The sequence below is a fragment of the Thalia democratica genome, chromosome 3 (genome assembly GCF_965202585.1).
Source record: "Thalia democratica chromosome 3, ktThaDemo2.hap1.1, whole genome shotgun sequence".
Lineage (NCBI taxonomy): Eukaryota > Metazoa > Chordata > Thaliacea > Salpida > Salpidae > Thalia > Thalia democratica.
The window spans coordinates 43,775,786-43,790,228 of NC_139167.1; the positions used below are offsets into that span (position 1 = coordinate 43,775,786).

At 25.2% G+C, this 14,443-nt stretch overlaps 1 protein-coding gene across 1 annotated transcript in view; it reads left to right on the forward strand.

The window, feature by feature from the left end:
- LOC145832314 (cAMP and cAMP-inhibited cGMP 3',5'-cyclic phosphodiesterase 10A-like) overlaps positions 1–12,606 on the forward strand; it is a 60,713-nt gene extending 48,107 nt beyond the window's left edge. Inside the window, exons 6-9 of the mRNA XM_082939632.1 lie at positions 7,137–7,348; positions 11,088–11,425; positions 11,773–12,047; positions 12,545–12,606. Of these exons, the coding sequence (XP_082795758.1) occupies positions 7,137–7,348; positions 11,088–11,425; positions 11,773–12,047; positions 12,545–12,606 (887 nt within the window). The remainder of the gene's footprint in view (positions 1–7,136; positions 7,349–11,087; positions 11,426–11,772; positions 12,048–12,544) is intronic.
- The last annotated feature ends 1,837 nt before the right edge of the window (positions 12,607–14,443 follow it).

Genomic DNA, 14,443 nt, shown 5'->3' on the forward strand with positions numbered 1-14,443 from the left:
ATCAGGGTTCTATGGAGCTATAATACTATCGCTCCAATAAAAATACTATAAAAAATCTCATGTTCTTGTAGGCCTATTCTGGAAAAAGAAATATCAAAACGTTATCACAAATTATCTAAAATTCCTATAAAATAACGGACGATGATAACCAATCTTGCAATTGCGGATCAAAAATTAACTGTCTAGTTGATGGAAAATGCCTCACCAAAGAAGTGATTTATAAGGTCATTGTAAAATATGAAAATAACGAATGATATATAACGGTGACAGTTTAAGAAAAGATTTTATGAACATATAACATCTTTTTAAAAAAAATTTAAAAAAAGAAAACACAATATTAACCATATTTATCCACGAAATCAAAAATGACAATTCAAATTTGGAAAAATCTATAAAGTGGGAAGTTCTTTACTCTAACAACCAAAACAAACTTAGTAAAGTATGCACTCTTTGCAATCTAGAGAGACTTGAAGTTGCATTTGCAGACAGTAAAAATCTATAAAGTTTTAGATCTGCGATGGTAGGAAAATGCAGACATTTTACTAAACATTATTTAAAGTCTCAACTGTCAAGCAATATTGCTAATCTTTATTTTTTGATTCGCCTAACTATGTTTTTATACATTATTTTGTAATTTGTTTAACACTTTTGATTTATTGTATTTTATTTTTTGTTGCCCTTTGTTTTATACGTTTATGAAAATATTTTGTTAGCTATTTACTTTAAATTAAGTTACTAAACCCAATCTTTAATCTTTAACTTTACTTAAAAGTTCTTAACTGACTAATGAGTTGAATAATTACTATCCTAATAGTATATATATCAAATCTCCACTGTCACTTGCTAGTTTATTTACTTATGATTATTGCGAAAACATGAAGCAATTCTAAAATAATATACTTTGTAAAAATATTGAATTAATTGTTTTTAAGTAAATAAATAATAAGTAACAAAAATAAATAAACTCTGACAGTTTATTTTATTTAAAAATATTTTTTATTTTGTTCTCCTTAGTTCATGTAAAATATTTATTCTAATTATTTTTTATCACGTAACTTTTTTTAAAGACAAGCATTCAAATAAGAAAACAGACCGCTAGAACTGAAATATACAAACAAATGTATACGTACTATAATACGCTAAATGATTTAAGAGTTAAATCTTTTGTTTCTGAGCTTCCAAAAAGAGTTCGAGATACAATACCTGACGACTTTGAAAAGTAAGTTGAAACTTTAATTAAAACTGTTGTGAACTTTTTACAAACTTAGCTATACTTAACTATATATTTTTTAAACTTAATATTTAATTTTTTAAATTTATTTCCCTATTTTTATTTAGTGTTTATTTGATACAAAACAACAAAGTAAAATTAAGGTTATTTTTAATACAACCTGTTTATTGAAAAACAAACAGTTAATTGTATGTTTCGTAAGCTCAGTGTACTCCTTTATGAATATTAATTAAAATGAAAAAAAATAAAGTTTTTATTATGTTTTGAAATTATAAAAATATTTTCTAAAAAGTTTCTTTGTTAATAAAGAAAACTATAATTTAACTTAATTTTGGTATTATACTATCTCATTAAAAAACTAAGTATTAACCTAAAGTTGTCGGTCATACACAAACATTATTTAATGATGGTCGCATTGATTTTATTCACCGCGACCGGGATATGCTTTAAGACATGCTCTGGATGGTTTGACTTGCTATCCACATAATCCGTATGCGCATTTGGTTTTCTATACGGCTTTTAGCTTTTGTTTTGTAGATCTAAAGGTACATCTAGGAAGTCTGATACAAACAAATTGACTTCAATGGTAACATCAAAGCCAATGTTTTCAAAAACTTTTCTTAGTTGTTTAACTTTACTCTCCATACTTGGTCACGGTAGAGTGTCTACCTTTGCTATACCATCATCACGGTATATGCCAAAGTTACCATCACTAAAGATCTTTTCCTTCTTCAATATATCTAAGATATATAGGCCAACCAGTTTGCAAACTTCTGCGCCATGGAAGCTTCCTATCGGTACAACGAAGCTGTTCTTGTTATGTTTTTTCGACTATGGTTCACCTTCGGCAATGTCTACTTTGCATCAATGTCTAATTAACTCTTTTTCATATTCTGTGATTTCAATTAGGCTCGCAGCAAAATTAAAGGATCCAAATTCAAACTATATAATCCAAATTATTAAATGAAATCAAAAAAAGTAAGATTTTTATAGATAATGAATTTGGATTATATAGAGATGACGGACTAGGAATAATAAGAAGCAAATCACCGAGATCAGCTGAAAACACTGCTAAATATTTAATTAAACTATTCAAACAAAACGGCTTTAAAATAACAATAGATTCCGGATTATTCCAAACAGACTTCTTAGATGTATCCTTCAACATATCAAACTCAAGTTACCAACCATACAACAAACCAAACTCACCAATTTTATACGTAAACTACAACTCCAACCACCCCCGACAAATACTAAAACAACTACCCGAAACAATAAACAGAAGACTAATACAACTATCTAATAACGATGAATCCTTCAAAAATGTAAAAAATGAATACCAAAAAGCATTAAATTTGGCCAATTATAAAAACACCTTAAAATACGATAAGACCACTTTACCAGAAAGAAATAAAAAACAAAGAAAAAGAGACATAATATATTTCAACCCACCATTCAGTCTTAATATAAGTTCCAAAATAGGCAAACAATTCTTAAACCTGATTACTACATCATTTGACGAAAACCACCCATTCCATAAAATATTCAACCGAAACACAATCAAAATATCTTACAGTTGCACAAATAATTTCAGAAGTAAAATAATAGCTCACAACAACAAAATATTAAACAAAAGCAATATAGACGATAAAAGCACCATAAAAGATAAACTTTGTAATTGCCGTAAAGAACCTTGCCCTTTAAATAACGAATGCCTAGTGTCAAATACAATTTATAAAGCAACATTAACATCAAATAAAACAACAAAGCAGTATATAGGATCGACAGGAAATACCTTTAAACAAAGATATAGAAACCACAAATCATCATTCAACAATATTAACAAAAGACACACAACATAACTAGCGAATTACATATGGAACTTAAAAGATAACAATACAGACTACAAAATTAAATGGGAAATATTAAACAGGACAAAATTAAAATTCAATACTAAATTCGGCTGCAAACTTTGTAATTAGAAAAAATAGAAATTGAAAAATCAGATAAGAACGTAACACTAAACAAGAAAAGCGAAAGACAAAACATATGCATCCATTATCAAAAATACTTTTTAACAAAATTAAAACCAACTAAATATTAAAACAAAATAAAATTGAAGCAGCAAACACGAGTATTTTATAACAATTTTCCCAACAGTCTAAAAAAAAAACAAAAAAGTTTTTCTAATAGTTTAAAACATTTTTCCAAAATAACCTTTTTAAACTTTCCTAAAAATCATGAAATAACATTCACAGCGTATTTCAAATTCAGCTAATCGTACAATAAACTGTACCATTACTACGTCACAATTATTATGAAAATTTTAGAATCGAAATTTCTGTTCACTATTATAATAAACTGTAACTTACTGACGATCACATGAAATTTTACATTTCAATGTGTGAAACAGCTTTTTAAATTATAGTTTTTATATAATTAGATAAATATATATATATGTTGCTTTTATTACCTTTACAATTGTTTAATCTATTAATTCAATAATTAATGTTTGTTGTTTTACTTTCTTATTTAAAATAGATTACGTATTACCTGTTTAAATTGAAGCGCTCTACTATTTTTTTCTAAACATTAAGAATAAATTATCTAACTTTGTATTATAAGTTAACTAGCTTGACCTAATGTTCATATACAACAGCTTAATGTGCTGACGTAATTATTAGGTTTTTTTTTTATGATTAGTAACTAGTAAATATTTAGAATTATTGCTTTCTTAATTTCATTTAAGTAGTTTATATTATGATTTGTTTTTTTTTTACTTTAATTTATTTAATTTAGACTTAATAGTTACAAACAGGGACGTAGCTAGCTCAAAAAAGTTACGAATCTGCAAAAATTAAAACATCTGAAATAACTCATGGTAACGTCCTAGCGGGAACACAGCAATTAAAACTACCTCTAATGTTATTGAATTTAATCTGAAAAAATGCAGTTATGTTAATACATCAAATATGGAAAGTTGAGGTACGAGTGATAACTGTATACAAGGCAATTTAACTTGCTCCACACCCCCTATGACTCTTTATGTCTTGCCACTTGTGTAAACCAAGAAAACATTCATTAAACGGTAGGAATTTTTATAGGTAGTTTTAAACATTGGGTACTTTCAATTGCAGCAAATTTTCAAAAAAAAAGTACCAAATATTTTGATGACATCATTAACTTTACTTTGGGTAGTTTTGAAGCTTAAACCTGTAAAAAAACAAAATTGCTGTCTAAGCCTATGACAAATTCACTTTTTTAATATTCTAAAATATGAAAATAATCATACCTTAAATAAAACAATAGAATAATACTAAACATTTCCCTATGTTAACAAAATTATAGAAACATTTTTGTTAACATAAAGTTACAATTTTAAATTCAAACACAAATTTAAAAAAATTGATTTAAAATTTTTTTCTTTTATAGTTTATTGATGAATTTAATTCATAAAAAATTTTGAACTAACTATACATAAGTTATGTACTTCAATAAAAGTTACCTTTTAATAGTTTGAAATAAAGTTAACAGGGTGGCCATCAAACTTAAATGCTTATGGGAATCTTGGAATGTTGTATAAGTCCTAGAATGACTTGAAATTTTGATCACTTATTTTGTCTAGAAAAGTAAATAAGACTTGAATTTAAAAAAATTTATTAAATTTTGAAAAATTGAAAGAAATTTCAAAAAAACTTTAGGAGCCATCTTGGGTACAGGGAGGGTGTACTTCACTTTTATTACAAGTTGATGTCACTTTATGAAATTTAATCTAGTCTACAAGTATATTTATACAAATTTTTTATACCAAAACAAATTTTTGATATAAAACATTAAAATAGGAGAGTACAGTAGGTTTTAATTGTCATCTTTTACTATTTTTTAAATATTGAAAAGAATACTTCCTTAAAATTTGAGCAGGGTTGTCAAAACACCTGGAATCCATGAACTTGACATTTTAAACAAAAACTGAAAAAAACCTTGAACTTTTAAAATTAAAAAAATTGAAAAAAGTTTAGTGTTTAAAAAAAAATCATCAAAAATCTGTAATTTTTAAACTACTTCTACATGTAAAATAATGAAAATTTTGTAAAATATGGTAACTTAAAGTCATCAATAATCTATAAAATAAAAATTTTCAAAGTCAATAGCTTAATTTGTGGTTGAACTTAAAATTGTAACTTACACAAAAAATATCAAAGTTAAAAATTATATTTCCTTAATTTTGTTAACACAGTGAAATTTTTAGTACTGTTTTATTTCAGATACAATTATTTTTATATTTAGAAAAATAAACAAAGTGAATTTATCATAGGCCTAGACAGCAAATTTATTTTTTTTACAAAGTTTAACCTTAATAACTACCCAAAGTAAAGGTAATGAAATCATCAAAATATTGGGTACTTTTTTTTTGCAAAATTGAAGCAATTAAAAGTACCCAATACTTAAAACTACCCATAAAAAGTTAAAAAGTCCTACCCTTCATCAAAAATAAGTATAAAAAGTCACCATTTAATTCAAAAACACTTATACTGTTTTGAAAATCAAACATTTAACGTAGTCAATAATAACAACAAGTTATGCAAATTTTTGTAACATAAAATTGTATGATTTTGATTTTTGAAGCTACAGCTTCCTTTAGAATCAATTTTGCATTGCAGCTTTTTGACAAAATAAAGCTTTAACGCCCTAAATGTTACAATTTGGATGTATTTAATTCGTTCAATTTTTTTACGACACTAAAAATGCTAAAGAGTACATATATGTCAAAATTATCTCTGAGGAGTGCAAAATAAAGCATAATTAAATACTAAAAGCTAAGACAGCAGAGTCTTATCAAGCTGAAATAACAGCAAGTTTTTTCGCACATAAGTACACGTTTCTGTAGATTTGCAGAAACCTACCAAGCTACGTCCCTGGTTACAAATATTATATAGTTTCAAACAGTCGGATTTAACATTATGTTTTTTATTTTTGTACGTAATCATTTACATACATTACGTATTATTAACCAATAACCTATAAAAATCTATAACAATTATTTTTATTTTTAATAGACACATGTATACACCTACTTTAGCTTCTACTCTTTCCTTACAGTATTTATTTTATTACAGAGCTCCGTTGAAGTGTGTTAATCCGTTAACACACAGAAACATGTGTTGTGTAATAAAAAAAGGATACTGTATAATTTGTTATTATTGTATATTCCAGTGAACTTGTTTCGCTAGGATCTCCTGTTAACAAACGCTTGAATATATATTTTTCAATAATTATATATGTATATATACGTAATAGAAATACATTTAACCAACTGAATCAATATTAATTTTGCCCGTTTGGAAGACTTTTAATTACTTGATTTAAAACATAAATTTTAGAAAAGAAGTAGAATGATTTTGAGAATTCTATATTTATATATTCTATAAACGAAACAAAACTTGTATACACCATATTTTAGTATATTCTCAGTTTATATTAGTTTCTTTAACTTATAAATTTTTAAAATACTTGATACTACCTAATTTACATAACTTTTGATTTAGTTTTACCCACAGTATTAACGAATGTTAGCTTTTTGCTTATTTTTTATATTTATTTATAAAATCTTACAATTATTTGCTAACTTTTTTTTCCGACTTAATTGTCAATTGATGATCTCTAGACTCTGGAAAACCTAGATTAAAACATGGTTTTGTTTTTAAAATCTCTTATAAAAATGTGATAATTTGTTTCCATACATGTATATATATTGAGACTTAGTCATTTTAGAAAAAAAAAATACGGTATTAAAAACTAGCTAAAAATAAAATTTAATAATTTTGAAATACATAAATATAGTTCATAATTTGAATTAGTTTAAACAAACGGTTTTTTTACAGCTATTTTTTTCTAATTCACAAAGCGGGTGACCAAGATCTGTATCGTTACTTTTTATACATGATCAAAGCAACAACTGTACCTTGTTTACTACCACACACTGATGTTATAGTGAGGTTTATTATGTCTATAAAAGAAAGCTATAGAGACTTACCTTATCATAACTTTCGACACGCAATGACCTTCACGCATGCCATGTTTTGCACAATTAGAAAGCATCGATACATGTTTAAAGAAGTAATCAAGTTTTGTGATTCAAATATGCTATAATTTTTTTTTTTTTTGATAAAGTAGTATACAACTAAATAAAACGTTAAAAAGTTTGTATTAAAGGTAAAAGGAAATTAAATAAAATATATAAATGAAAGGTCACAACAAAAGAAAAAAATATCTTATCAAAAGATCATTTTTAAACTTCATGAGAAAGCTGTATTTATAATTTTAAATTTGAAGTAAAACATGATTTAAAATTTTCTTTTACATTACAATAAAAAAAATTAGTCATTAATTAATTTTAAGTAAGTATTTTTTATTTAATTATCTACCACGAAATTTATTGTTATAACAAAAAAAAATATAATATATGTAAATACTTTTTACAAGTAAGGACTTTTATACTCTAAATAACTTTATTTCAGAACTTTTAAAAAGGTTTCGATGGTTTTTTAGATAATAACGGTGTCACTTTAATTCAGAGGTAGGCAGTCTTTGATAAGTCGAAGGCCAAGCTTATTAGAAAAAAGTGTCTCGCAGTCCGCATTTGTTTAAAGTTAACTTAGTGATTAATATAAAATACTATCGTAAATCAAAAATGTGACAAAACAAACAGTAATAATTAATTAGTATTTAGTGATTAGCAATTATATAGCCTAATTTTAAGCATTACTATAACTTTTTTTTAAACTTTTTCAAAAATCAGCATTTTAACTAAAAACTACTTCGCGGATCACATATTTTTGCTTAAATAAAATGCTGGTCGCATTTTGTCTTTAACTAAAACATTATACATGAACTGAAGTTTTTATAATCATCATTTTAATATTATGAATCATTTGCAATATATTATGAATGAAACATTTCAAAATCTTACTACTGCAGCCGACCTTAATAAAACACATAAAAAGTGCACTATACTAGATGCTCCATAAAAAGTCCAATAGGTTGATGTCAGAGGCTTCCCACTCTATGTAAGTGACAATAAAAGTTTTAGTACACAAGAAAAAACTTATTTCTTTTACGATTGTTTCAGCTTTGCGAAATAGCGTATACACGCGTTCGTCAACATATTTCACGCGATCCTTAGAAATAAATCTTTCACGAACGTGTGATAGTCGTTTTTTTGCAGCAAAAATTATATTTTGCAAAAATTAACACTGTTTGGTATAAAAAACGCATAAAACTATGATCATTCCGATCAGGTCTACAGACAATGTTATTCACTCAAAGTGATAGAAAGTTTTAGGATGTCGATATGAAGGTTGTATAACTTTTTTTTAAAGTGCTATTTATTTCAAACCGTACTAGCTGAAGATTAAAAAAACTTTTTTTGTGTTTATGAAACGCATGTTCTGATTTTATTTTTCTAATCGAGTTTTCTTAACAAATTATTTAAAAGCCCCTCAAGTGGGCTCTGTGAAAAGTGATTAAGTTTAAACAACCACATTCTTTTCTATATTATATGAATATATGCTATTATAGGAAGGTTTTTAAACGTATTTATATGCCATTTGCTACTTATTATTAACAGATTACTCATTTTGTTTTATATTTTATTTCACAAAGCTTTTCAAAACTATACAAGTTTCATTTTCAAAGAATAAATGTTAAATGAAATTTTAAAAAGTTATGGTTAGTGAACAGCTCAATAAATAACTTTAAATTATGACGTATGAATAAATTAAAATAAATACAAAATTTAGAGATTTGGCAAGTAAAACTAAAGTTAAGGTATGTTTATTAATAAATTGTTAATAATTTTCTTTTCCATTTAATGCTATTTGCGTATTTAACTTAGGTCGCTCTTCCTCAATCAATATTGATTCCAGGCTGTAGAGTTCGCTCTGTTTACATCGTTTCAAAACTTTAAAGTTTTGAATTATGTCAGATTTTTTACAGGGTGTGCAATTAAAAAGATGTTCAAATATTGCGCTGTTTTTATCTGTTCCGCAGTGGTATTTAATTCGTCGGAAGATTTGCTGTGATGTTTCTCCAATGTAAGATATGCTCTGATCTGCAGAGCAGGTGTATTTATAAACAATGTTTGTGTCAAATACTTCCGAGCATTTACTTTTGTTGCTGAAGTAGTCAGAAACTTTTTTGCTGGTGTAGGCTGGTTTAATATTAATGTTTTTGAAGTATGTATGCTATTCGATTTTGGAATCTTATTGAACAGCTACCTATGTAAAAAATTGTGAAATAAAAACAGTTTTCGGTTTCTGCTTTCTTTTCATTTTTTGTGTTGATATTTCCATTTTGTTTAAATGTTGAGTTGTCGATTTTGTGATTTTGGACGCTATAAGGTTTTTTGGATACTGATTCTTAAGCAATAAGTTTTTTATTTGTAAGTTCATGTTTGAAAGCGGTAAAATTTATTACCGCTTTAAAATTTTATATTTTACCTTATAGAGCTGGTCAATAGTGCTCGACAAACTGAATTGGAGCCAAATACTTATTTGATTATATAAAAAACAATAGGTTTATACGGCCGTTTCATATATGAGATGTGTAACCTCATATACTCATCAGTAAGCTAAAGTTTATTTACAATGTTAAACAGAAGTTTAGAATTTTAAAATTTTGTAAGTATCATGACCAAGTAATAGTAATATTATTATACAGTAAGTTGAGCTTAAAAAAATACGCTGATCTTGCAAAGATCAAACTTTGTAACTTAGAAAAGGTAGAAATTGATAAATCAAGTAAGAACACAACACTAAACAAGAAAAGCGAACAAAAGCTTTTTATTAATCTAATTAATTTGATTATTAAAATTATTTAAACAAAGTAAAATCTAAGCCGCAAACACGAGTAGTTTAAAACATTTTTCTATTAAATTAAATTTTTTTTCAATATGACATTTCCAAAATGCATAAATTAACAAATATTTTATATTTGTTTATACACATAAATGTTTAGCGTATTTTTCAAATTCAGCTAACTGTACAATAAACTGTATTATTGCTACGTCATAATTGTTATAAAAAATTACAAAATATAAATTTCTGTTTACTATTGTAATAAACTTTAGCTTACTGAGGAGTACATGAAGTTTTATATTTCATGTACGAAACAGCTGTCTAAACTATTGTTTTTATATAATTAAATAAATATTTAGCTCCAATTCAACTTGTCGAGCACTATCGACCAGAACTTTTTATAAAAATCTTTAATATATATATACACATGTATATAAAATAATGTGATTATATAAGCTTAATTACTTTCCACAAAACCCACTCGGAGGGCTTATAAATAATTTGTTAAGAAAATTCGATTTATAAAAAAACAGAACATACGTTCCATAAAAACAATAAAGTTGTTTTTAACTATCCGCTAGTACGGTTATATACATGTATATATACGTATAAGTTTACTGCAAATAGAGAAATTAAAAGTGTATAGTACAAATGTTTCATTTTATGAACCCTCAGTTGCTTAAGTTTAAATTCAAGACCTTATTGTATATGTTTAAGAATTTTTAATCTTAAACCTTTTATTTTTCAACTAAAATATTTGCTTTCTAGGACAACTCTTTTAGTATATATTTTTTTTAGTTTTATATATACTTTTCTGTTGTTCACTTAAACCTTTAATTTTATTTTAATAATTGTCATTTATCTACTAAGTGTAATTTCTGTTGAGTATTTTTTTTTACAAATAGAACCTAGCTTTAAATTAACATTTTGAAAGTTTAAGTATGACAAAATTTTCATAAACATAAATTTGTTTAATATTATAAATTGTATACGTATGTTAGGAAGAAACTCTCCCATACATGATAGCATCCGTTATACACGACATTGACCATCGCGGATTTAGTAGTACATTCATGCATGATAGCGGTCATCCAATGGGTATTGTTTATGGCAAAATTTCAACTCTTGAATGTCATCAGTTTGCATTTGGTTGTGATGTTATATCAAGAAAAGGATGCAACGTTTTTCATCGTTACACTAAGCAACAGGCTGTAGAAGCTTATCAAGTAATGGAAAGAGGTGTTTTAGCTACAGATCTACCGGAGTTTTTTTCAACAAATGCTAAACTAAACAGCCATTTGATTAACGGAGATCTAGACATTAGTATTGTAGAACACAAGTCAGTATTAAAACTTTATATAGAAAAAATGTTTAATAAACTGAGATATATAAATTTATTTTCATTTTTAAATATTTTTAGTATATTTTGTGATATTGATAATAAAGTTGTAATGATTAGTATTTACAATCTTAGTTTAACTAATTTTACTTTTTTTTGCCAAACTCATAAGTTTAAGTAGTGCTTACTATAGAAGAAAATCTTAAACTAATATACCAGCAAACTATTCTTAAACTGATAAAACTAAACTACAATAAAAACTTTTATTAAAAACGAAATAACAGTAAAAGCTAAATTATTTAAAACTGTTTAATGTAAAAAAAAATTTGACCAAATATAAATCTTAGAAATCTTGTCACTGATGCTCTTATGGTAGCATGTGACCTCATAGTTATGGCAAAAGATTTTGATGAAGTAAAAAAGTCTGTGTGCTCACTTTATTTAGAATTCTACAATGAAGGGGACGAAAGAAAAAAGCTAGGACTGCCTATTGTTGAAATGATGGATCGATTCAAAGAAAATAATAAATGGGACATTCAAATTGGGTTCTGCACATTTGTCTTAAAAGATTTGTATGAAAATTTTGGAAAATGTTTTCCTGAAGCAAAGCATGTGGTGAAAGGTTAGATACAAGTATTAATATCATGTATGATTAATAATAACATTAGTTCAACTTTAGAATATCTACGTTTGTTTAAACTAGCTGAATTTTATTAACCTTATAACATACATTTTTATTTTTTTATTTAACAGATTATAAATAAAAACTTTAAAATTAATGATTTAAAATATATTACAGGAGTTCATTGTTTTAAATTCTCGTATTTAACTTCAATGATAAAAGTGTTGATTTTGATTTTACATAACCTACATTAGTAACTATTAAATAGTTTTAAACTGGGTTAAAATAGCTTAATTCATTAACTCTTCAAAATTTTAATTAAATTATTGAAATAAAGTTTATATGCCTAAAACTAACAAATTTTATTTGAAAAAAGATTTAAACGTAGTCCTGCTTTTTTAAAAGAGCCATTAGTTTACATGTTTGCTTTAAAATAATGAAATTAAATTTATCAAAATTTTTAGTTGATATTTTCAAACCTTTTAAAATATTTTCAGCTATAGAGGAAAACTTAGAAAACTTCCGAAAAGAAAAAGAAAAATGTCTCAGAATAGCATAAGAACTAAAACACATACAGTTAAATGTAATATACACTCAATATTATGAATTTTTTGTTTTACTTTTGCAACATTTAGAAAAAGTATCGAAAGTATCTTAACACTAATTTAAAGATTATTTTTATTGTAGACAACGAAATAGTTTAAAAAGGTGGAAACTTTTACTTATTACTGTTTGAAAAACTTAAATTCAATTTCAAATTATATCTTTTTATCGCGTCGATAAGAAATATATTAAAATTATTGAAAATAAAATAGATCTCTTTGTTGTCCTGTGTTAGAACAATTTTAAGTTTAGTATGAATTTACTTTTATACTAGCCTTTTTTTGATAATTAACTAAGTTTTTTTTTATTTTTCTTTAAATTATTACTTTGTGAACAACTGTTCACAATGCAGTTTTGAGATATCAGTACTAGTATCAAGTTAAAGCAGATAAATTATTTTTATAAAATAACTTTTTTAATTTTGGATTTCAGTATACCAATAATGATTTAAATACATTAAGTTTATATAAAAGCTGCTAAATGAAACTCAGAACACAAAAATTCAACTAATACTAGTTATTTTTTAACTTGGTACAAAATAAAAGTACAACAAGCACAAATATATAAAATTTAAAACAAAAGCTAAATTAAAATAATCGTTTTTAACTGGTAAGAAGCATAGTTTATTTATGCAAGCGCTGAACGAGTGTGAACTTGGCTTGAATAGCGTTTTTTGTAATTTTTTTAAAACCAAACTTTAAAACCAATTATTTTCAATTTCTTTAATGCTAACTTGGAACTTTTTTTTATTCTAAAGAATAAATTCACAATAATTTCTTCCAGTTTGGGGTTTGACTTTTGTAGTTGGGTGGGGTCCGTTTAAAATTTTTGAGTTTTTTTCTAGTTTTTAACTTTTACAAGCTTTTCTCCAAATTTTTTTTTTCAATTTTTATTTCTAACAAACTTATTAAAATGAGTTTAATATTGTAACTAATTTATTTTTTTCAATTTAGAATAAACAAAAAAATGTAAATTAGCATAAAAGAAATTAAAAATAACTGGTTTTAAAGTTTAGTTTAAAAAATAATTACAAAAAAAGTCATTCAAGCCAAGTTCACACTTGTAAGCGCTGATATTAGAAATAAGCAAGTCTGTTAGAAAATCAACAGATGTAAAACATCTCACATTAATTTTTATACAAGTGATTCGGCTATTTAAAAAATCCAGTTAAAAGAAAACTTTTAATAATCCATTTAGAAATAATTGTAAATCAAATTTTTTTTTTAGCATAAACGAAGTATGTACATGAAGTTAATTTTTGTTCGATATAAAATCAAAACAATGGAATGAAAACTTGCTTAATTTAATTTTTTATAGGATTCACTATGACTAAACTATAAAAAATATTTTAGATTATTTTAACGACTAACTTTACAAAATAACCTTTGCTAAGTATTATAGTAGTTAGCTTTTACAAGTTTAACTTTGAAGTTTAATTTTGTATTTCATTTATCTTTTCTAGAGTTTAGCATTTTTTTATTTAGTAATATTTACAAAAAATGGTATATTAATTTCCAAAAATAGACTAAAATTTATAAAAACTAACTTTGAATAACTAAATTTTATCAAAACATTTTGCTGACTTAAATTTCTATTAAGTTCTCAACAGTTAGTTTATTAAATTGCATAAAAGAAAACAATTAATAGTACTTCTCATATTTTTAGATAGAAAATTTGGAAAAATCATTAAATATTTAAAACGATTAACCAAGTTTTGGTATTAATAAAAAAAATAAAGCTTATGACAAAGGATATAAAAAACTTTCAAAATATTTTAAAACTAACAATTTTAC